The sequence below is a fragment of the Plutella xylostella genome, chromosome 10, assembly GCF_932276165.1.
Source record: "Plutella xylostella chromosome 10, ilPluXylo3.1, whole genome shotgun sequence".
Classification (NCBI taxonomy): Eukaryota; Metazoa; Arthropoda; class Insecta; order Lepidoptera; family Plutellidae; genus Plutella; species Plutella xylostella.
The window spans coordinates 9249718-9275993 of NC_063990.1; the positions used below are offsets into that span (position 1 = coordinate 9249718).

Sequence of the window (26276 nt, forward strand, 5' to 3'; positions counted from 1 at the left end):
TCCGGCAGCGCGACTACCGCCCTACCTGAAGGAAAATGCAGGAATACTGGTCGACGATTATTCAAATATGTACGGAGCGTGTACGTATATTCCCCTCGGCATATGAGCATTAGCGGTATGTGGGAATGTAGCAGTTATCAAAGACTTTTAAGTAGGGAAAAACTAGAGATTAATTTAATTACATTTGTTTTATACAAGTATTAATGCAATAGGCTTTACAGGTACTTTATATGTGTGCATTAAACCAGATATTATTACGACTATGCCATTAATGGTAAGGTTGATTTGAAATCAGGAATTCTGCTAAATGAAAATAAAGCCAAGTGAAGATAACAGGCGACTTGTTTACCATAATAATAAATTTAATGTACTGCCATTATTATACCGAAGTTGCAATCTGACAATCCACTACCTCAAACTGGTATTATAGAAGGAGCACTTCCACTCTTATTAAATACACAGTAAGAGTGAAAGTCCAACTTTCGATGTTATACTTAACTTGTTTTTAACTGTAAAACAAGAATAGTAGCAAGAATAGAGGTGATTTAGTTTATGCAGCCGCGCGATGTAACGTGCTTACGATTATGGTAATAAGTGTCATTCTTTTACATAACAATATTCAGTTGAGATGATCTCCGCGACCTCGGGGTAAATGTGGTAACGTCATGTCACTTCATTACCACTTATTGTGGGGGTCAGTGGTTCTCAACTTTTACCCTAAAATTTACTCTAATAAATGTTGCATGTTTAATATAACTATGTCATGCACGTTATACCAGCGGTGCAGTATCGGAATGCTATATAGTTAATAATTTATTGTCGACGCGCTATGATGAAAAGAAGAACATATGTATCTGTCGCAGGCATCTGGTTTAATCTCCTGTTTGATTGAACCGCTAGCCCGTTCATTGGATGACGCTATTCAGTTGTATGACTAGGCCGAACGTTGATTGTACAAGCGTCACAAAACGTCCAACTAGTTAGCGGACTTAAAATCAGTCAGGTGGTGAATAAAACAAATATGGCGTCTAACAGCGAACAGCTGACACAAAAAGCACTTGTATTGTTATTTTTTGCAAATAAATTAGCTTTTAAGTGCGTTATTTTTGTTAAAATAGTGTGACAACATGGTTTTACACATTATTACACCGCCGGCGGATAGTTTCAAAGTAAAAAAATGTGCTGAAACTGGATAATTATGAACAACAATATCAAGGTACGTTTATTGTTATTGTTTAGTTAATTTGTGAGATGAGAGCTTTGTAACATAGTCTTTTTTAGGGTTCCGTAGCCAAAATGGCAAAAACGGAACCCTTATAGTTTCGTCATGTCCGTCTGTCCGTCTGTCCGTCTGTCACAGCCGATTTACTCGGAAACTATAAGTACTACAGTGATGAAATTTGATGGGAATATGTGTTGTATGAACCGCTACAAAAATATGACACTAAATAGTAAAAAAAAGAATTGGGGGTGGGGCCCCCCATACATGTAACTGAGGGATGAAATTTTTTTTGTCCCGTGTGGGGTATCAATGGAAAGGTCTTTTAAAATGATATAAAGTTTTATAAAAAACATTTTTCTTAAAGTGAACGGTTTTTGAGATATCAGCTCTCAAAGTCGTAAAAAGTATGTCCCCCCCCCCTCTATTTTTATAACTACGGGGTATAAAATTCTAAAAAAAAATAGAGGTGATGCATGCTAATTAACTCTTTCAACGATTTTTGGTTTGATCAAAGTATCTCTTATAGTTTTTGAGATAGGTTGATTTAAGCTACGGAACCCTTTGTGCGCGAGCCCGACTCGCACTTGGCCGGTTTTTTGTTTCTGAAATAGAAAGAAATAACTGTTATTTATCTAATACGTAAAACTGGAAAAATAATACAAAATCTTTACAGAAGGAATAAATATACTTAGGGTATAATTTAAAAAGTTGGTAAAAACACATATTATTATAGTTAACTGAAGGGACAACACACCATCGTATAAATCACAAATGTACCGTGTATGAAACTAGATTGTATTACCTTGCTACAGTCGATTCTGCGTCTGATTCGGCAAGCTGCGACGCGCGCTTAGTCGGCTTTGCGATCCTCTTGGGGTTACTGAAAACAAAAACATATAGTATTGTTGTATTATTCATACATTTCGAGTGATCTAAGTGCTATAAGAAAAAATACTAAAACACTCTACACGCACTACCACTGACGAAGTCTAAAGAACAAAAGCCGGGCCACTGAAGTGTAAAAAATAAGAAAATAAAAACCTTTCAAAGTAGTCGTCTTCCGACTCGAAGGCCTTTCTCGATGACCGCGCGTGCGACTTGCGGGCGGCGGCGTCGTCGTATTCGAAGTCAGACCTAAAACAACAATAAATTAGTATAATGTTATGATACAAATGTGTGCTTTTGTCTGATAACACTGGGATGAAGTTGCAAAACAAAGTTTTACATTAGGTAAGTACCAAAAATTTTGAGTGGAACTGATAAATAATGAAATGTTAAATTGAACAAGCAAACGTCGTCCAGCCCGACCGACAACCTTAGACAGGTAGCCGGTAGTAGATGGAGAAAATAAAGAAAAATAATGAGTAAACTTACGAACATTATTTTAGTAGGTGTAGTAGCAATGCAGCAGAACTTAGCAGCAGGACAGCAGAGCTTCAGCACTGGTTTCACAAATAGGTCGGAACGTCCGGACGGTCGTCGAAGCACGAAGAGAACTGATAGTTTTTTTTTTAATTTCAGGCGTTTTTAGGGTTCCGTAGCCAAAATGGCAAAAACGGAACCCTTATAGTTTCGTCATGTCCGTCTGTCCGTCTGTCCGTCTGTCACAGCCGATTTACTCGGAAACTATAAGTACTACAGTGATGAAATTTGATGGGAATATGTGTTGTATGAACCGCTACAAAAATATGACACTAAATAGTAAAAAAAAGAATTGGGGGTGGGGCCCCTCATACATGTAACTGAGGGATGAAATTTTTTTTTTCGATGTACATACCCGTGTGGGGTATCAATGGAAAGGTCTTTTAAAATGATATAAAGTTTTCTAAAAAACATTTTTCTTAAAGTGAACGGTTTTTGAGATATCAGCTCTCAAAGTCGTAAAAAGTATGTCCCCCCCCTCTATTTTTATAACTACGGGGTATAAAATTCTAAAAAAAATAGAGGTGATGCATGCTAATTAACTCTTTCAACGACTTTTGGTTTGATCAAAGTATCTCTTATAGTTTTTGAGATAGGTTGATTTAACTGTAATATTATATTTGCTGCTACGGAACCCTTTGTGCGCGAGCCCGACTCGCACTTGGCCGGTTTTTTATTGGAAAATTATTGATGACAATGCACCGGTGTGTCAGACGAGGTTTATGAGCGCATATGTGTGCGTGTGTATTAGAGTTTGTCGTAAATAACTACGTCTATAAAATATTGTACGTTTGTCTGTCTATTTGTCGTCGTCATCATCATCAGCTGTGATATATGAATAAATTTAGCCTACGATTTGGACAATGACTAAAATGCAATTAAAAATATATATAGAGTCATTTAATACACAAAGTAATTGTACAATTAACTCCTTAAAATCTATCTGAGGCTATGACTATAATCGAATATCGTCTAATATTGTTTAATAATCTTATTATAATCAAGTGATTTAATGTATATATTTTAAACTGAAAATAAATAGGAAATAAATTAATATAATTACTAATCCTGGCAAGTGCCTCCGCCTACCCCTCAAGGATATGGGCTTGTGTTTATGTAGTATGTATGTACTTACTAAACTAAACCATATTAAGAACCTATTTTATTTCATATTACAATGTAATACTCCTAATGTTTTCGATGCACAAGAAAAGCTGGTGGTTACCTGAAAAAACCTATTACTTTAACAATAATAAATCATAGCCCCGAGCGAAGCCGCAGGCCAACGCTAGTGTTATATTGCAAGCGCATTTAACTTGGTGGAAAAATGTAATGCAATTGTGTGCAACCTCCATAGAACTGCTTAGTCAGCTAGGTACTTTAGTTAGGTACTTTTTGATTTAAATCTAGGTAATGTAATATGGATATGCATTTCATAGTATTTCTTATTGATTTCATAAAAAATAATTATCAATTAGATAATCATATATGTGAAATTTTGAGAATTGAACATTACTCGTGTACAGGTTGATGACCCTCTCTGTATGAGTTGTATGACCCTCTCCCGAAAAATGGAATAGCATCATTTACTGGTCTAACTGAACGCCTTTCCCCAAATTCAAAAAACAGTCTCTCTATTAGGAATTTAGGATACATTGATTGAAACGACTAGGTTGTAATCGGTTTAGCACATTCTTTTGCATGATACTTGCATTCCTTCGGACCACACTCCATTAAAAATGGCGTATCCACATTATGTTGACATGAACTCATATTCAATAAATTTGTTGCGTTACCGAAAAGTTGCTTAACCCTTTAGCGGCCAAGTCTGAGAATTAGGTATCTCCCAACGCTACATGCCAAACATAAAATTTCTCGGTCCACTTTTTTGAGGGCCTGTAAAAGTTTGTTCCCAAATAATACCTAATATATACACAATTTTTAGGGTTCCGTAGCCAAAATGGCAAAAACGGAACCCTTATACACTCGCGAGCAACCAAATCGACTCAAGCCTTCACGGCGCACATATACATTGATTTTCCTAAAACGATAAATGGTAAATATAAAAGTGATATGTCATTCGAAAGCTGAAGAATTAGGCTTTCAATTAAGATCAATACCATAAAAAAAAACTAAGCGCAGATTTAATGACGCATTTTAATTGCCCGTCAGTGTTAATTACCTCATTAGGAATCCACGCCTTGCGCTACCTGATCCCGCTATAAAACCTTTCCACATCCGGTGTACCTTATCAGTCGCTTGTTGCAAGTTGACCGGTACACATCTCGTTGCATTGTATTCCTTGTTTTCGCAAACCCATGGATACCACACCAGAAGAAGCTGCTCAAGTTGTTGCCTTGCTGCAACAAGGGTTAAGTCAGCGAGCAGTCGCTGCCCAGCTCCACTTGAGCCAGTCTGCTGTATCCCGAGTATACAGACGGTTCCAAGAGACTGGTGCCTTCAATCGAAGACCAAGAACGGGCCGCCACCGCTGCACTTCAGAGAGAGACGACCGCTTCATTGTCTCAACCTCGCTGCGCAATCGACACCTTACGGGCGTTGATGTGCAGCAAGAACTGAGACGTGTACGACAAGTGGCTGTCAGCGAGTGGACAGTGAGAAGACGCTTGAAGGAAGCCAACTTGACACCAAAAAGACCTGCATCAGGCCCCAAATTGACTGCAGGCCACCGACAAGCGCGTCTTCAGTTTGCTCGAGAGCATCTCGATTGGAGCATTGCGCAATGGCGGTCGGTCCTGTTTACTGATGAGTGCAGAGTGTGTCTGCATGGCAGTGACAGGAGAGGCCGGGTCTACCGGCGTCCGGGGGAACGATTTGCCCAATGTTGTTTCGCTGAAACAGTAGCATATGGCGGCGGTTCCTGCATGATGTGGGCTGGTATTTCTCTAGAGGGAAAAACCGCACTTGTTTTCGTGCCTGGAGGCGGCCGAGGAGGCGGGTTAACAGCTGATCGGTACATCACCGACATTCTACTCGGTCATGTTGTGCCCTATGCAGAATTTGTCGGTGAAGACTTCGTGCTAATGCACGACAATGCCCGCTGCCACACGGCACGAGTCAGTCGGCAGTTTCTGAGAGAGAAGGAATTGCGCACGATGGACTGGCCTGCGCTCAGTCCTGACCTGAATCCCATCGAACACTTATGGGACGAGCTCAAAAGAAGAGTTCGGGCCAGGAATCCAGTCCCTGCAAGCGTGGACGAGCTGAAGACAGCTTTATTAGAGGAGTGGGACGGCATTCCTCAGGAAACTGTCAAAAAGTTGATAAGGTCTATGAGAAACAGGCTGCAGGCTGTAATTAGGGCAAGAGGGGGCAATACAAAGTATTGATTTAAATAAATAAATTTTTATCTTAACATTTTTTGTTTAATTTGTATAATACGATACCCATACCCTTTTTTCCTAAATTCCCGTTTTTCCTACAATTGCGTTCAGACATCATTTATTTCAAAAATGATGAATGGATTTCAATAATAATGATATCAAATTAAAGCTGACATCTTAAGCTTTTAAATGACATATCATTTTTATTATTTCTATTCATAATTTTACTTGTATTAATGTATGTTTGCGCCGTCAAGGCTTGAGTCGATTTGGTTGCTCGCGAGTGTAGTTTCGTCATGTCCGTCTGTCCGTCTGTCCGTCTGTCCGTCTGTCACAGCCGATTTACTCGGAAACTATAAGTACTACAGTGATGAAATTTGATGGGAATATGTGTTGTATGAACCGCTACAAAAATATGACACTAAATAGTAAAAAAAAGAATTGGGGGTGGGGCCCCCCATACATGTAACTGAGGGATGAAATTTTTTTTTTCGATGTACATACCCGTGTGGGGTATCAATGGAAAGGTCTTTTAAAATGATATAAAGTTTTCTAAAAAACATTTTTCTTAAAGTGAACGGTTTTTGAGATATCAGCTCTCAAAGTCGTAAAAAGTATGTCCCCCCCCCTCTATTTTTATAACTACGGGGTATAAAATTCTAAAAAAAATAGAGGTGATGCATGCTAATTAACTCTTTCAACGATTTTTGGTTTGATCAAAGTATCTCTTATAGTTTTTGAGATAGGTTGATTTAAGCTACGGAACCCTTTGTGCGCGAGCCCGACTCGCACTTGGCCGGTTTTTTTACTCTAGTCTGGTCATGTTCATCCTAACCAGACATTACAAAGTTGCTATACTATATCCCATTTAACGACTTCGCTGAATAACGTTCAGTCAAGACGTTGGACGTTACAGTCAACCACTTGACGAGTTGATCTTTAGTCATTCAACTGAGTAGCGTCATCCAATGAACGGGCTAGCGGTTCAATCAAACAGGAGATTAAACCAGATGCCTGCGACTTTCTATTACAATTTTAGGCATACAACCATGAACTAAACTGATATCGAATAAAAACCGAAATTATTATGCCCAGTAGTTGAATAAGTATAAGTATCTAGGATTGCATTGCGATTAATAGCCAACTGCGGTGATGTCAAGGTTGAGAGCCGTTGCGTTCCCAAGTATAAGTACTACCTATATATATATTGTGGAATAAAATACATAAATAATACATAACGCATCATAAGTTTACCTGCCTAGTTATCTACTAGTTGCGACTTGTCTAGTCTTTGTTGGCAACCTAAACTCCTAATAAGGGTAAATAAAGGATTCAATATGTGGTAGTAACTCATATAACATAATATTCTTGTAACTATATTACCTAATATGGATAAAAAAACGTTTATGTAAGTTAAGCTGCAAACATAAAACAGAAATTTCCATTTTATTCTATTGATACGTAAGAAAAATCTCCAATAGGTACAGATTTATCTCAGACAAAAGAAATAGAACAAGAAAAATCCCCTCAACTTTTCATTTCTAGACTAAAGTCACGTTCTTACTGCGGTCGCACCTGACTGAAGAGCATTGGTACAGTGGAATTTCAGGCTTGCAATCAAGTTTAACTCTTACCCCTTACAAATTAAGAGCTCTACAAAGTCCGAAATGAAACATTTAGCGGAATCCCACAGTACGAGCCGACAGCATCAGGCTTTCAATAAAATCTTGATAAAAGAAATGGAAATTGTTTCGATCGTGCGCCTTCGCCGGCGAAGAGCTATCTAGATTCAAGCACTAAACGATTACAATAATCTTTTGTATGGCACAATCGTGTAATTCGCGATACGTAATCTATGATATCTCATCGGTATTCGATTTGCGTATGGCCATGAACTTGATAATGTGGGTAAATAAAAAACTATAATCAGTCTTAATATGTACTTATTGTTATAAAAATATAGTTTAGTGAAAATGAAAGCGACCAACAAAAGCCTTGACCGAAGCAGAATTAAGTTTAATTCGTCTAACAATAGGATCACGATCCAATCATTAGACTCCAACGATATAATCATAGAGGAGCAACTGCGTTTTGTGAATCATGAAAAAAATAACATCTAAGGAGTGCAGTTGCATCTTTCCTTACAACATTGTAAGCTAAAAGAGGTTTTACGGCGTTGGTATTCGGTGCCGTTTTTGAGTGTATAGTTGTGGATGAGACCGGTTTTTTGGGGCTGCGAGCGCCCCTGCGTCGCCGGGGCGGCAGGCAGTGCGGTAATTATTTACAGAGGGGCTGAGATTCCGCCCCCGCCGCCCCGCGCCCCTGCCCGCCCCCCTCGCCCGCTCAACGACTCTTACTCCGCCATACACTAAGGTACGGTGCTATGGTTTATTTTTCCAATTTAATTAGAAACGTTGCGGCACGATCGAGGTATTCCCAGAGAGAGAGGTGTTAGGAAATATATTGATACAATTATCATTTTATAGTAAGTAGTATTTCATCATAATAGCGGGTTGGAATGGCTGATAGAAGAGCATCGAAATCTATTTCCCCATAGTTGTCTGTTTTTTAAACAAAGAGTTGGGAAACACTTGTGTTTACTTCTGCAAGGAGGCGGACGCGCCGCAGCTGTGTGCACAAGATCCGAGGAACGCTCCATTGCTCATTCATTCGGACACGGTAGGTACATGGAAAATTACAGCCTTGGCAATGGGGATTTAATAATGCGCTGACACAGGAGTACCTATATCTTTTTAAAAGAGGTAATAAAATAAGTACCAAATTAACGAAGCACAAAGTTGTTAGAACGTAGTGTGTGAACTAATACACCGCACCGACACATATGTTCTATTATGGTAGGAAGAATCCTAGCTAAGATTTACTTATTTTTTTTAGGTAAACAATCTTAGCATAATATGCTACGTATGCACAGAAGTTATGATTAAGGCATAAATAACATCATCAATTTTAGTATGCATTACTTTCATACCGTAATGTTATCAACTTATCATTTACATACATACATAGTTTACCATAATATTTTCATTGACACGATCAAATCTATAGCAGCCCCGGACGGCATTAATTATTCATGCGTATTGCTCCTCTGCTACCTTTTTTTTTTGTTCGGGATCTAGCAGAGCAAATGTGTCAAGCGGAGGTACGACATTGATGTATGGCGCTCTTACAAACAAGACGGAGGGCCGGCCTGTTAACATATTGTTCGAGGGCCGCACACAAAATTTGCGTGTCAAGTTTCTGTTTCACTAATTGAACTAACTGAACAAAGACAAAGTTTCAATTTGAATATTTTAGCTGAACTTGTTTTGTAGCGAAGGCGGCGGCGCGGTGTTAAAGTGGCTTACGTTAGCGAAGGATCCCCGAGGTGCTTGGAAGTTTTTGTTCCCAGGGATATAAACTAAACTGTATACAAAATGAGAACAGGATATTGTGGCGGTCTCTAATACGAGATAGCTATCATTTACCATGACGGTCGGTGCGAAGGCAGCCTAGCCGGCAGTGTGTGAGAGTGGCCTCATTGATGTTAATGGAAGTGCGGCGGCCTGAGCGAACCACATTCATAGTTGGCAGTGTCATGAAATTGACGATCCTAAGCGATCAATTCAGCGACAACCCGAACATAGTCACTCGTGATTCTCTAGTAACCTGACACGATTGTATTAAGTAGTAAGTACGTATGTATATGGTAGGTACAACGTATAACTGAGTTATTGTATAAAAGCGGGTAATCTGGCTGCAGCGGGCGGCAGACAGTGATGAATAGAGCGGCTCGGCGGCGGGACCGGCCGGCGCATGCGCACGTCGAAGCTGCTCTACCCAACCACATAGCTTTACACGCAAGGAGCGTTAATCCTAATGTTAAAGAATTTAGGGATCAGTAAGGAAATTTATTAAGTATACCGAATGGTAAAAGTTACTTAATTGACCGAATAAAATAAAAATCTATTGCGGGCAAGTCAAAAATTTAAACAAATAAAGCATATCCAAGAATACTTTTAACGTACTTATATATTTAAAAAAATAAACAAATGGAAATAGTTAACACCTTGAACTACTACCACGCGAGCAGACTAATTATGGAGGTAGCATGTGGCTGTGTTGAGTTTATTGTTTTAGCCCGTAATTATTAAACAGGCAAGGCTTTATTATAACAATATTAATAAAATATTAAAATCAATTCTAACCAATAAAATTCAAGTATTCTCATAACAAAAGTACTTATTAGACTGTGAATACGTCAGTGACAGGAAAAGAAAAGAAAATCGCGATTTTCAGAAAAACATTTGTTGGCTTTGTACCAAGCAAATCCGATACCGATACAAATAAGTTGTATTTGTTGATAAAACCTCGTAACTAGACTTACCGAGCCCGCACTCACACCAAATATATTTCGCATAATCTGCAAACCTCAGAACACCTCTAATCCGTAAACATATTTCAGCAAAAAATAAATATGATAACGAAACTAGGAGAAACTGTGTTATCTATTGCGCGAATAAATCTGAACTTTCGGGACTTGTATCGCTGGGATCCTAAATCCGATTTCGTGTATGTGTGCACATACGTGTTATACATATTGGCATATCGTGTCTGTGTGCACACGACTGTATGGGAGTATAAACAACGTCTACAAAATGATATTAAAAGCCAGCAGGAGACGGCGCCGGTCCGTACTACGAGAGAAATTTCCGTTGATGCTCCCATCGGATTCCTAACTCTACCATTCTTGGTACAACTTACATTCTCGACCTTAAAGCGTTCGTAATACGGTGCCTTGAACGAGTTTTTTTTTGTAGAACACCACAGGATACGAAGCTAAGTGAAAACTAAGTAGATGAAAATGTCTTGTGGAAATAATGCGTAGTGCTGACCGTGAATTAATACAGGAAAGTGATAAGTATAAAAGCACTTACCGAGGACATGACGTAAACTACAATAAGCTCCTGAGATGCTAAATATATTTTATCCCTGAGGGGGTATTTTGAGGTGACTCGGAGTCTAGACTAGTGGGACACGATAAATTAAGATATTATTATGTAGATACGAAGTGAGAAACCCTAGGCCACCTATTTTGTTAGGCTACAAAATTGAGAGTCAGGTCAATTTTAGTGCATAATCATTTAAGTATTTTTATACTTTAATTAAAGTTTACATTTTTGTGTGAGCTTAGAGACGGATACAAATTCTGGAATATATTATATACTTTTACAAATTTAAAGAAAAAACTCGCTACCTTTAAAAAAATATGCTGAATAATTATGTAACTTCACCCAATCAATTATATATTATGTATATTAAGTATATATTCTAGTGTTTAATAATAATATAGATATTAAACAAAATTAAACTGTCCTCATTGTCTTTCGCACTACCTATCACTTTCTCCACAACGCCCAAGGTTAACTGGAAGAGAATGCTTTTAGCATTAAGTTCGCCTATGTACAAAATTAATTTATGTGCAATAAAGAATTTAATAATAATAATAATCAATATTATGTAAGTTATGTTTAAAAGAGGCACCGTAATGTATTACAGCTAAAATGTAGAGGGTCGCCTTAGGCCCCTGGCATATTGGGAGCCGCGGGGTCGAAATATAAGCAATATGGTGCGCCAAAAATGCAGGGTATAAACAAAACTAAGCCCAGCCTCAGTTCGGTCCTCAGCTGCAATACGCCAGCTTTATCTAACGTCTGTCGGGCAAGGATCCAAGCTTTGAGTGTCATCCCGAAGCCAAGGGGGAGACGCTCAGAAACGCTGCATCGGAATTTGTAATGTCTGTTAAATTTTCAATAGCCTTTGAAACGGACTGTAGCTTCAGAATACATACCTAGCAACAATGTATCAGTGTGAATGTCTTATTACGTACGCAATGTTTCATCTAACAATGAGCAAAGATAAGCATTTAGCAAAAAGGAGCTCCGTTTACATTGTGCTAGGAAAGGCATGCGGAATTCTAGATACAATCTACACGCATCTCATTCTTTGCCATTTTCTCCGTGCAGACTAATCATGCAATAACGTCCAGAATGATACATTATTGTCGGGCGAGAATAAAAAAGTCTGCGAAAACTGCGACGACGCCGACGGTGATCCATAAAATTTATATCTCCAGAAAACTCGATTAATCATTCAGCAGAGTCCGCGAATCCATCATTTGGATTCCGTAACGTGGAATCGATGACGGATTAATGCTCTTTCTTATTAGTTTTTCTGTGTGTACATTATCGGATGTCGTAAAACCGGGCACAGTTATAGAAATTGGGGTGTATCCATGGCATGGAGGAAGTAGTAACGACCGCGGGGGCTCGCGCCGTCGCCCCTCCGCGCCGCGGGCGAGGCCCGGCTCGGATTACTACGGCATTACCGAGACTTGTTTCGTTTACACTCTGTGAGGCAGTTTATAGTTCGTTAACATTTTTGCGAGACTCAAAACGGTTATAGCAAAAAGTAACGACATCCATGAACTCCTGACTGCGGAGAAGTTTAATACTTCAAAGTGTTACTCATCACCCACACACAAATACACGTAAACACACACGCTTACCAACCATATAGAGGTATATAGCTTAATGTCGGCTCAGATATTTCTCTGCTTTGGTAGACCAAATGGAATTACGTGGTAACAAAAAAGTCGTGATAAACTGAAGCAGACAAATCTAATCTAGGGCCTGGCTGCAGCTTCCACGGGCCGAGGGGGCATTGGGGAAATTGCCAGAATACATTATCGGAGGGTCGCACCCTCGCGCCCTATCTCAACCGTCTGAGCAGTAACCGACTGCCATTTAGGACATTTTTAAACGCCACACTAATTTACCTTTCGCTTAATTTTGAATTAAATATACCTACGTTTTACTTTTCAGGGTATCCATGCCGTTGTAAAGACTATCAAGAGCTTTTTGTACACATATTTTAATAAAGGACACGCCAATCGCCCATAACTCACACAAAGCACGAAGCAAAAAACAGCGACCGATTGAAATTGAAAACCGACGCACGTATGACGAAACTGTGATTTGATTGGTTGAACATCGTGATGCGTGCGTTAATAACGAAAAGGTCTGTTGTCATAAAAACAGGCTGTAGGTTATAACTCTCGAGAGAAGACTTAATAAAGAACATCATAAAGCTTTTGGATGGTCCAAGTTGATATGAAAAATAAAATTAACATACGACTGAAAGCTTTATTTACGATTTGATTGTACTTTTGCTAACGTTCCAAGTTTAAAACATAATCCGCTATTATTGGATGATCTCAGGACGGAGGCATAACTCACTCGTAAGCAGCTGAGATTCTTTACCTTATTCGTTGTTGTGGTGTTAATAAAAACCAAGGATTACTACCGCACCTCTATAGCCTCAGTTATGTTGCTACTGCTCATGCCTTTAATATTATCACATTCCATTGTTCCCACATAAATTGTTTAAATATCTAGATAATTACTAAAACCAAGAAATATACAAGATACACAATTTACGCTGTTACAATAGATTATTTAGGTTTATTAAAATAAAAACATTGTCCTTTGCACAAAGCGAAATAATGTAACAAAGGCGCAACTGGATATTATTACAAGAAAACATTTATTCTTCATATATTTTATCTGAACGAAGTAATCATAGACGCTATTTTGGAGTCCAGACGAGGCAATATCGTAACAATTAAGTCCGGAGCAGAGTCAGGAGGGTTACTCTATACTGATGAAAATCATATATCCTCGAAAATCGCAAACGTTTATACCACGGGATATAGTCAGGTCTCGCGCAGCAGCGCTCCGAAACATGGTTTTTCGTCATATAGAGTAACCCCGCAGGGGGGACCGTGAAGAAACGCACGAAGTATCAGATTTTACTGCACGACTCGTACAGCTTTATGGTGTTTTTTATCTGCCTTCTCTCGTCAGGGTATCTATCGTCTCGCTTTACGATTTTCAGTTCAGCCCGGAGAGGTGGCGGTGTGCCCCATATACATTTTTATGTAGGTACCTTCAAATACACACAGTCTGGATTTCACAGAACCACCTCTCAGACGATGGTGTTGAAATTTTTTAACTTAATAAAAGCTAGTACTGTGTCATTTGCTATTAGCGAACTAAGCTCCTTTATGTGTACCTAGTCCTATGAGAATATATTTCGCACAAAGTTTTAGAACGTGCATGAATGGTGCAATAACACAGGAACTCCCATTATAATCCGAGTGCAGAGAATACATAGCTAAAATACTTTTACTTTGATCATCTCACACCACCGCTGCAGAGTTCATGCATCCCAAACCAGCAAACAATATTGCATCTAGATATAGTTAATAATACGATCGAAATTGCCTCGCAGACTCAGGCATCCTTTGCTGACAAAAACCCATGATAGCAGTATAAAGCGTTAGCACAAAACGAGGCAATCTACAGCATTCAGACACGCGATGTAGATGCTCCGGGGACTCACTCTGGATCTGCGAACACTACACTCAAGGGCTAGCATGGGGCGCAAATAAGACGTGACAAAAGCTCTCCGTCGCGCTCGCTCTTGAGGCCGCACGCAAAACTTTTGTCACATCTAATTTGCTCCCCGTGGTAGCCCTTCTAGAGCTCTGTGTGCCCATATCTGACGCTACTGTAAGGTAATAGAATCGTGGTTAGCATTACCAAACGTCACGATAAAGCTGGAGTGTGAACCCAGAGCCATTGGCTGTGCTATGGTGATAATGGCGTCGAGCGCCACGGCACCATATGAGGGACCGACTGTGTAGCTAATGTTTACCGTCAATTGAAACCATCACCTACTAGATTTTATTGCCAGCAATATTGATATATTTATGTTTGCAACGGCATTTTGAAATGATTTGAAGATCCCGTCAATCCAAAGGTTCTCTGGTAGATATTGATTTTTAAGCAAGTAGCAGCTTTTTGTACTATTTTATTTATAAGTTGTCATTTTGTAATAAATATGTTCTTTTATGGTGTAAAATAAAGAGTATTCTATTCTAAATCATTGACCCTTTACCGTAGCCACCATCCAATCCATCCATCCAATATACCCTTGGATAATTTTACGTAATAGCCCCGCGAGCCTGGTCTATTGCCAGCAATTATCGCTCCAAGTGGCTCCCTAATGCGCGCAGGGTCGACGGTCAAACCATAAGCGGTTATCTTGACAGCCATAAATAAATTCCATGTGTTAAGTCTTCATTCCACAGGATTCGAGATGCTGATAAGTTGTGGAATTTTTGTAGAGTTCTGACATGTATACGTATTTGTAAGACTATAATAATAGAATTCTCACTAAAATCGGTATCACGTTACATATTATACGCTGTAATAAATAATAACGAAGCATTATTAACTTCATACATAATTTAGAAACCTCTGACAACGTTTACCTATGTGTAATACATTATACATTTTATGTTATTCGTCTTATTTACTGTAGGTAATCCTTTGGGAAATATTGACGACGTATTGTTGATATTTCTCAGAAACCTAAATGGAGAACAGTAGGCAATTACTTGAGGATTTATATTTACACGGGGCCGAGATGGCGAAACAATATTAAAACCATTAAAACTTGTCGAAGATTTATGCGTCAACTCATTACAAAGGCGTCAGAAATGAGAAGATCGAAAATGAATACGAGCGCTTTTGAGTAAAATGTGTCTAAAAATAAAGTTCGTTCCGTAAAATCGCTCGAAAATTTCAAGTTCGGGGACAAAGCGGTGCCCCGGCCGAGCTCGCCGCGGCGGGAACGTCAACGTCATAAAAGATAATTTGAACTTGGAACATTCTGATTTCGAATTTGGAGGCGTGTGAACGCAGCCGTGTGACACATGGCGCGCCGTGAGTCACCGCGCGCGCACGCATCCACACATCAAAGTCAGATACACGAATATTAGGCACGACCAATCGTTCCACTAAATCTGAATGAACTGTGCATTTTAAAAAGCGCTATACCAGATCACCCGAGAGGCCACTTAATCTCTATTTCACGGAAAACATTTTCTTCCATTGTGGCCCTGGAATCGTTTGTCTTCCTTTTATGTCAAGATGACCTACTTAACTGAAACCGTCTAATTAGTTAAGTTAAAACCAACCTCTTTGGTTAGTGCAATCAGCCGCATATGCATAGTCGAGTTGTTAAACAACGTCGCTTGTTTGCTGTTTGACATGCCATAAAGATTTCTGTATAAGCACTGAAGTCGATTGGCTAGTAACAAGACTAACGACTACATTGTGAAGTCTATTTACGGACGTGCCTTCACGTGGCGATCTCGGCTAAAGGGACCTTCGGCGTACTTACGGTCAGCTTGACTTATCCTAGTATCAACTATAGCAGCTTGATTGCCATATAAATAGAGATTATTATTGTTTGTGAACGGTGGCGCTACAGTACGTACAGACATAGGGCAAGTTATGTGACCTATTGACATCAATAATCGATGAATGAAAAATAGTTAATGATTGGTCGATAAGCAGAGAGGATACATGCATAAAAATAACGCAGGCCGTCATCCAGTTAGGTAGAAAACCCGAGTCACCTAGTGTACGAGAGTTAGCGAGGTTCGTGAGGTTAGCGCGGGGCCGCAGCCGCCCACGTCCAGCGCTAATTAGGAAGCGCACGCGCAAGGGCGCTGCACCGCACACGAAGGTTCATTCCCATTGATTTCGTCGTGTTTTTAAGATTGCTCAAATAGGGTATTGTTCGGAGAGATACAACATCGTATGTAACAGTAAAGAGCCAGTGTTGCCAAAGACTGCTTACTGTATTATAGTAAATAAGTAGCTTTGTACAAAAACAGCAGGAGGAGAAAACAAAAGAAATAAGCTGCGGCACCGATACAGGAAACGTAAATTCAAACTGCGCACGATGCGCTCGCGCAGCAATACTAACATAAAACGAAACTGCTACTGAAACAAAAGATTCCCCACCGATAGACTAAACAAAGGGCTGTTATGTTCCGTGCACAATCGGGAAGATGAGTAACGGTTGACGACATTTCATACGCATCTCGACGCAAGAGAGTTTAATTCAGTATTGCAGCCCCGACGAATGTTTCTTTGTTTGCGGGTGTGTTGGATGCAGAATGAGTGTCTCCAGCATTTTGTTTAAAGAAAATTTATCGAACAAATAAAGGGGAAATGAAGGATGTAGAAGTTGAGCGGCGGTGGCGGACGGACGTTGATGGATGTCATATTACCGCGCGCCTCCGCTTTCCACTGCCAAATTTTCGTTTTCCTTTGTTCTTACGCGCCTTAGGGTTTCCAAGAATTCCGTAAATTATTAAAAGGAAGCTTGCATTATTTTTCATTTCGGACCGTTGCCGCTGATCTGGTCGCGGACAATTACAGTTTCGCTTTGTTCAAGAGGTAAACTTTGTAAGGATGAAAATAAAAGTTTTATGACAAATTGCAATTTTGCAAGTCAGCAGAGATTTTTTACCCGATGAATATTCTCAAATTTATGGACACAGAGAAGCCGCCTGGCTAGATCCCACGTGTCCTGACGGGCTATATCGGGCTAGGCTAAGCCCTCTAAGGCTTCTGAGTCGCGTCAAGTGACCGGCCGACTCGGCGGACAATACTAGCACAAAGATCAATAAAGCCACATTTGTTTATTCCACATTTATTCTTCTTAAAACATAAGGAAGGTAAACTAATTCAACTAAAAATATAATAACCTTTAGTGTTTATTTTATGAAGGTGTTTTGACATTTAAGTTTAATTGGAGCCATTTCCAGAAACACCTAGGTAAAAAGTTCCGAGAAGTTAAAGAAAAATAAAACAAAAGTGATCGAAATGGTGAAGTTTTAAGGATTCTGAAGGCACAAACAAATCTTAATAAAACTAATTACAATTAATTTGAATAAATAAAGCTTTTTCACTGTAGGTCTAGGTCATTATAATACTCAGTAATCTCACTGTTTCCATTATTCACATCAAAATCGTATCGCATAACAATTCTAACCTATCAGATTAGTGAAAATGACCTTTGAAGGGCGCAAACCGGAATAAAACCCTAAGTTGACTCAATTTTTGTTTAGAAATGAGTTTTGCCCGGGATAATAGCGGCGGTGCGGCTCGCTGGCCCGTGCCGCCTCGCTTAGCTTTATTGTAGGCTGGCAACTTTTATAGGCCCGGGATGTTTGGTTAGCGTTGTACGCTTGTTACTGGTATAAAACGGTCTCATTAGGAGAAAGAAGGAATCTGTTAAATTGTGCGAGTACTATTGTATTCAATTGTAACACACATATAAAAAACAAACATTTCAAACCATACGGTATCTGTCATTTTTTAAACATATTTTAGCAATGTGATTGGTCGTTGTACATCGTAATGGTGATCAGACTTGGAGTATTAATGAATCCCTGATTCCACCGTGCTGAAACAACGGCGTAGTTAATGCAAACTGGCAAAGTCTGTTTCAAGTTTCAGTTGTTTTTGTTCTGTAGCCGACCGAAAATTTCTCCGGAGAGATACAAATTTTTGCCAAATTCTTGGAACTCAAGAATCTAAGTGAACGTCCGGGATTCATCGTTTTTTTTTACAGTCCTTTAAGTTTCATATCATAAGTTATGACTAAATGCGAAGTTTGGGACAAAGGAGAGTTTTTACGAATACAAGTGTGTATTTCGTAAGCGAAACATACGATCAATTGTAAGAAGCAGTCATTCAACGTAGCGTCCACACCCACGATGTTCTGAAGGTTGTTAAAAGACCAATTCGATTTGCCAACTACGCTTCTCAGAAGGATAACCGGATGTTTTCCTTTGAAAAAGCGCTCTTGCGTCACGGCGAGCGGAAAGGCACTTGGCCGAAGAACCATTCGAATTTCAATAAAAGTCGAAGGGGAATAAATTGTAGAGGCGAGTTATTGTATTTCTGAGCAGCTGGCGCCTTCTGCTGCAGCGAATGTCATGGAATATGTCCTATTACACACCGCATTTCCAGTTATACTATTATATTTGCGAATTGCATAGCATAGTCTGCCATATACACTAGCTAGACTAATTAATGTAGGTAGGTATATATAGATATACGCCGTCCAGCGAAAGAGAAATAATATAGCGTCTGTAAATCAAATTGTGCTCTACGTAGCGTAGGTTGAACCGAATAAAGTGGCTAAATGCTTCGTACGAGGTTATGCACATTGAGAATAATTTTATAGAGGGTTTTACGATCGCTCATAAGATAGTTTTTAGCTCAGATTCCCAGCAGTAGAAACTGCTATTAGGGCTTTAGAGCCCCGGGTGCCATTTAGTCTGCAGGGTTGATAAACTTTATTTGTATACATAAAATAGTTTTTAGACGAATAGATGGTGGAATGGGTAGTATAGATGTAGTTTTTGCATGTTGAAAATACGGTAAATCTTTTCTTTAAGCTTCAAAACGAATTAGTGTTAGAACAGTATGATATTTGAACATCAGCCGAAAAATATTACGAGTACCTTAGAAAAACACAACATCCCTTGATTAATCAAGTAATGAAAAGCTTTGAACAAAGAAATCCTTTTTTTAAATACCTGTCTGTGTACCTGAGGGCATTAAGCTATAACCCGTAGGTACCAGGCGCGCAGAGAATGGAGAAGGGCGGTCGTTCTGACGGCACGCCCAACGACAATGTATCACGCCTTCCCGGCCATCGCCACGAGGATTATTGCCAAAAATATAAATGAAATAATATGTTCCTTTTGATGTGGCAATGACATCTTATACAAAACTATTTTTTCGTATATCCACTTTCAATCACTAAACTTTCCTAGTGTTGACTTTCATACAGTAATAGTTACATATTACTTTGAACACCCGAGTCAGCATTGTCATAAGATTTCGAATAACATTAATTCATCTGATATAAAAAAAAACTTGCGCAGAGGTACATCAAACATCTGAAGGTCGAGGAAAAAGGTCGAATTCAGCCTCGTCCTTATCTTTCTGTATTTGACAGCTGCTTCGCGACAGGGAACTTTGTTACTTTACCGGTTTTTCTACAACAGAATAACATCAAAGTAAATAGTAAAACAAAATTATTAGCTCCCATCATAGAACATTGCGGACTCGGATGAGTCCAGACGACTGCCAAAAATAAATCTTCCAAAAACTGTTATCGGGTGTAATCATTAATAATTAAATTGATTTGTGAAAAGGATACATTTCCTGGAAGAAGTCGAGGCTCGGTGGTTGCAGGATGTCCAACGCTGATAATACCTGAAACAAAAAAAAATAACAAGGTTATGTTGTGGTAATGATATTATATCACAATGATGTTTTTTGCATTTTCCCCTTTTCTTATGTATAATTTCTCTCCTCCGAGGTAGTCTGGTAGAAATTACTTTTAGTAATAAGGCCGCCAATTGAACCATCTATGTTGTGTATTTCTTCTTGTAATTTATGTGTTTGTGTGCAATAAAGATATATCTATCTATCTATATACCGATGGGTCGGTTGTAACATGTACTGCACACACAAACATGTTACACTATTTTGCAAAAACAGTGTAAGCACATAAGTTCCAACCTCGCATAAAATGGGCGGTCTGAAACCCATAAAAACGGGACAAACGGTAGATAAGGATTTTGACAGGCAATTTGCATATGAATCTATGTATGTGTAGTTCATATCACAAGAGATCAGCACCAATATTACTGAGCATAATAGGAAAGTACATTACTGACGAGATACGTAAACATGATAAGTAGAGATCGGATGTTCAGATGCATGTTTACGCAACTTTTATGTTTTGTGTAATGTAGATGGACCTTTCCGTAAGTCGTTGAAATTCAGCGTTTCCAGAATTTAAATTTTCTAATTGAAATCTAATCCCCGGACGGATGGATTCAATGGATATGGGTGTCCCTTCGCATGGCAATAGGCTTATATGCTACCTTCATCTAAATAAACACTGACGAAAAGAAGACTGGTAGGTAACCCTATTGCCAGCAATGGAATACATTTTTATTGCATATAATGAAAATTTTACTGTACATGATAATTTGTTTTTTTTTAATGTAGAAAACCTCCCTGCTTCTTCTGTTTCTTAATTAAGGGTCCTGAACTATTTATAGACTTCAAAATTTATTTATTCACACTCTGCCATTATGTCTCTTTATTTAGCTTATAAACAGATCCACCTACATCACAGTGCAAATTTCACATAAGCCCATGTCGAGCCGACGAGACACACCGCAAACGAAACTAAACAGATCGATAGAACACACGTAACACTGAAAATGAATAAATTATCACGTATTTTATACCGTCCCATGTGATTACCTACCTAGTTAGCAACGAGAGGCGCGCGTGCGTATTACCGTACGCACTGGTTACCAATAATGGTTCTAAATTTTACTCTTTCACTAACTGCAATTATGTTATGTAAATTTCGGAATTTTCTGGATAATATTGATTAGTATCGGGTATATTTAGAAGGCTTTTCATTGGGCCGAGCACGCCACGTAAGTATGGATTGATACATTCACTAATGCTATATAGGTATTCCTAATTATCAACTCAGCCTGTTATGAACCGCATTGGTGCGAAATGATTACTAGTAAATTTTCACAAGTGACGCAATCAAATACAAGCCTAAACCGGTCTCATTTAAAACTTTATAGACAAATCGGGCAAATGGAGGAGATAAATAATTGGCGTAATAGATGGAGCGCCGCGTATTGATGCGGCGAGGGCGGCGCTTCCGGCAGATGGGCGGGCGCGCGTGCATTTTCAGATGAAGTCGAAAACATAACAACATCTGAGGGCCTAGTGGAAGTTTTTATCGTTAGTTGAGCAGTGATGACTACTGATGACTTAAATCTAAACGTATGTACCGGTAGGTGGCGACTCTCCCGCGAAATAAAAATATGTCAAAATAACACAGAAATAACTTTTTTCGCAACAAAAACACGGGTCAGGTGGACGGGTCTTTCTTTGAACAAATACTTTTTTAATGCCGTTCACGTGAGGAAGTTGGCCCAGGTTGATTTTGGTGACAACAGGAAAATATTAAGGTATACCAATCAGCATTTTTTGTGCTAAATGGATAAAATTTATTCTTTACACTTAATCCTAACTAAACTAATATTATAAATGCGAAAGTAACTGTGTCTGTCTGTCTGTCTGTCTGTTACTCTTTCACGCCAAAACTACTGAACGGATTTGAATGAAATTTGGTATACATATGGTTTAGACCCTGAGAAAGATCATAGGCTACTTTTTATCCCGGAATTCCCACGGGAAAACTTTTTAAGGCGAAGCGAAGCTCGCGGCTACAGCTAGTATGAAATATAACATTACAAAACGAGGAGATTTCCACGTTTTCCTAATAGTTATAGTGCATCTTCTTGACAAGTGGAACCTACATAATTTTCATTTAAACCTTAGCTAATATCACAATGTCTTTAGCAAGCCATGATTGATGCTAAGATTTTATTGCACGATGATAAAACAGGTCCTCTTCAGTGCTAAAATTAATGTAGCGAAACGCAATCAACCCGGCGATTCCGACTAATAATGGCATTGTTTTATTAATTTATAAGGAAACGGCTCGTCATTTGTAGTGCTTTACGTCTTCATTTAGTGCTCCCAGTTAGGAAATTGAAAAGGGTAATGGTCTGGCCTGGGCCTTTAAGGTTTAGTATTGCTAACTTATAAGACTCAATTTGTTTCAGATCTTTATTTATCTTAGTTTATGAATTTTATGACTTCATTTACTTTCTTAGAACTCATTAAGACCCTGTTACACTATGTCTGGATGAATTTATTTAGGGTCGACTCCACGAGCGAGAAAGACGCGAAATTCATAAAACTTTATGAATTTCTAAACATCGAATCGCGGCGATCCTCTCACCGTTTGCAATACGCGTTATAATAAGAGTAAATAGAAACACGTGGCATGACCTATAATATGACCGTGATATTCTCGCCCGTGGATACGTTTTTTCCTGTAACTTCTGCGGGTTGAGGGGCAGAAAATGCTCAATTCTATATTTGTGCAATAATAAATACGGCTTTTGACCGTCTGTAAAAGATAAGTAGGTAACTCACGTTTTCGTGTTTGAAGAAGCAGAGCATCTTGAGCTCGCGGAAGACGCGTTTGGAGGAGACGAGCGACTGGAACACGTTGGGCAGCTTCTTGAGCGCCACGCGGCGCCCGTCGCGCGGGTCCGTCACTGCCCTGGGGAGGAAAAACAACTGTAAGACTACATCCAAAGGTAGTCTGGAAGAGATTGCTATGACCGTCGCGCGGGTCCGTCACCGCCCTATGGAGGAGGAACAGGATAAGAATACATAAGTTACGCTGTTGGATTCGTGAATAAATAAATAAAATAAATAAACATCTAAAGGTTGATTGGAGGAGATCGCTATGACCGCCTCCTGTACCGTAATTGGCATGTATTGTTAATTTGTTTCTAGGTGTAAAGTACTATGTCTATCTTATCTATAAGACTACATTGAGCACGGCAAGTGAGGAGGGCCGAGGACAGAGTGCTGCTGAATTACGTATGAAATGTGTTTGGGATTTTTTTACAGTGGATAAACATTTAATTAACATGCTTCATCTAATTATCATAGCTTCTTCAAATTTTTTGTAGCGTGACTTCTCGTGACACGATTTTTAACTCGTGCTATTCATATATAATTTGTTAGCGATTTTTTTATAGGAATGAGCGCATGCATAGGATATAATTATGAGAAGAAGGGATTTTTTTACGTAAAATTTCCCACCGTGATATAAAACACCGTTTTGGTGAGATATAAAACCGAACATTGCACAAACGGTATTGTTAAAAAAACTACCAATGTCGTTGACTGCATCGATCGGCTGCCGTTTGGGCAAATTTCAATGACACACAGAACAATAGCAGGAAGGAATCTGTCATGTCACAACATGTCATTCACAAACGAATGTGCAGCAGTCGGGTCATTCACTCCGCTTTATTAGCGAAGCGTGGGTGAAATTAAAGCTGTTTAATTCGCTAATGATTTATTATTACTTTTCAAGGGTTTCGGTGCTCGGGTTGGAGGTGCCTACAATATCTAATAAAAATTATCTTGAAAACAGCTAAAACCATATCATGTTTGCAACACTTAACACTTCATAAACTACACTAACAAATCAAACCTCTCACACTTGCATAACACTATGGCAGCCATAGAGCCACTAATACTGTTTGATCTCAGCATTACCGACAATAATGCAATAATAGGCAACACACATGCATTACATAACTCATTAGGTATTCCCTTATACCACGTTTGGTATGCCATACGATCCCTGTAATGTTAATCCCCGATACATCAGTTTACACGAATTTATTCTAGAGATAGGTGTGGTCAATGCATTCAACCATAAATTTGATAATTTTTCACTACATAAAATAATATCCTCTTTGATACTCGTACTGTAGTCGTATAATAAATGGAAAAAAAAACACACTCGCTCAATAAAACTTGTCACACTACGGAGCGAATATTGATATTAAAACTATAGCTAAAAAAAAACAAAAGCAATAAACTTTCTATTGTGCCTGTACTTGATTGGAAAACATGTCCAAACATATGCATGGATAACTAATAAAACGAACCGACCGCGACTGCCTGCTATCTGTGTTGAATGTGTAAATGAATACGATAATGTAGGACTTTATATTCACCGCCACGGAACAGGTGTATACGAGAGCAAACAACACTAAACGAGCAGATAGACAGCAGCAGCGCCATTGCCATCACATTCCCGAACCCTTCTTGAGGTCGGACCGCTAAAATAGCTCTACATAATAAAATAATATAACACTTATGCATTCGACTGTACATCTGCGACTGTACCTACCTAAACAAAGACTATTAACGCTTTTATTTCAGTTTATCACCATAAAGTGTGAAATAATATTTTATACTGCACTAACCTTCATAGCTTGAAGGCGAATAAGGAAGTTTACTTTATCTATGATAAGCCTCAAAGCCTCCCTCGGATAAGTCAGTTGACGCGGGTTTCCAATAACCTCTATAACACACCCACACTTTTCGCCGTGGGATATTTCCTTGCCACCTCGATGTTCCCACCTAGAATATATCTATACTTCCAGAAAGCTAAGTTTCACACACAGTTTTGGCGCTTTCAAATATCTGCTGGAAATATACTCGTATGCCAGTTTACCATGTTCTTGTGAAAATATGAACTGGTTTTAACTGAAAAGCTATAGCAAAACCGCTGAATTCAACTAGTCATATGTAGTAAAACAAAAAATAACTTTATGCGTGTGCTTGCACATTTAAGCAAACTTTAATAAAGTTTTTTTTTTGTTTAGTTAAAAACCGTTAAGTTTAGCTACTCAATGGATTAATTTAATGATTGTAGAATTTCTGAAATAAAACTCTTTAAAAATTTGAGGCTAGATCGAAGCAACATATTTGATTCACATAATATACCTACTTCTATTTGATGTTTGTATACGTCGTTGCAGCATCATAACAACGGAACGTGTAAACTTATGAATTTAATCATGACTCGCTTTAAAAAAAACTTAATTTATTAATAAATGGCTTTGTTAGATTATTTACGAACGGAAGCAACAAACGCGACTGCTGGCACTGAGATAATTTGTAGGAACGCTAAAAGACGTATTTAAATCGTTCCATGGTTCTCTTTGTGCACTCCCTCGTTTTCTAATTCCGACATTCCTCTGAGTCAAGTATGAGTCACGGGATTCTTGTCTCAAAGGACCTGCAGGAATTTGCGCGCTCTGCCAAAAGCGCCTCTAAAGCCCCAGGGATCTGCTGAAGCTCGAAGGCATAGACTATTAGACTAACGTAGACATAGTTCAACAAAATGGTAAGTTTAACAGATGGGCCGTTATCAAATAGCAAAGCTTAGAAGGTAGTTTCAAGAAAAGTTATTGCTTTCTGTATTTTACGTTATGTTTAAAACCAACGTGTATTCTTGCAGTTCTTTTTGTAAAATTTATAATACTTTTTTGATGCTGAAGGTTTGAACGGCAGGTTAATGAGTTGCTTGAAACTTCCAAGCTATCGCTCCAGGTCTTAAGACAACTTAGGTATCGGAAAGTGTCTGAAGAAAACAATATTGGAGTTACGCTTTCAAGTTATAAACTTAACGGTGAAAAGTTTTAAAAGCTATGATTATAATAAGGCGATAGTATAATCAAAACATAAGCATACTCAGAATATACAACTTACATACTCGTATAGGTAATAATAGTATTATCATTGTTGTATGTAAGCTACACACACAGCCCCAGTGCTAATGACTGAGCGAAATTATAA

The 26276-nt window shown here is 38.8% G+C and overlaps 1 protein-coding gene and 1 long non-coding RNA gene across 6 annotated transcripts in view; both read right to left on the minus strand.

Annotated features, from left to right (window-relative positions):
* LOC105383690 (serine/threonine-protein kinase NLK) overlaps positions 1-26276 on the minus strand; it is an 89296-nt gene that overhangs the window by 24153 nt on the left and 38867 nt on the right. For all 3 annotated transcript variants that reach the window (XM_048623312.1, XM_048623313.1, XM_048623311.1), the window contains exons 2-3: positions 23037-23166; positions 20146-20201 (exon numbers count right to left, since the gene is read on the minus strand). In XM_048623312.1, coding sequence (XP_048479269.1) covers positions 20146-20201; positions 23037-23166 — 186 coding nt within the window. The remainder of the gene's footprint in view (positions 1-20145; positions 20202-23036; positions 23167-26276) is intronic.
* Positions 2025-2737, minus strand: LOC105395276. 3 transcript variants are annotated; one of them, XR_007266682.1, is made up of 3 exons: positions 2597-2737; positions 2264-2356; positions 2025-2102 (listed from the first exon to the last, which is right to left on the minus strand). It is a non-coding gene; the product is annotated as an uncharacterized LOC105395276 (long non-coding RNA). The 3 variants fall into 3 exon arrangements; XR_007266681.1 differs by having other exon boundaries at positions 2601-2724; XR_007266680.1 differs by lacking the exon at positions 2597-2737 and having other exon boundaries at positions 2264-2509.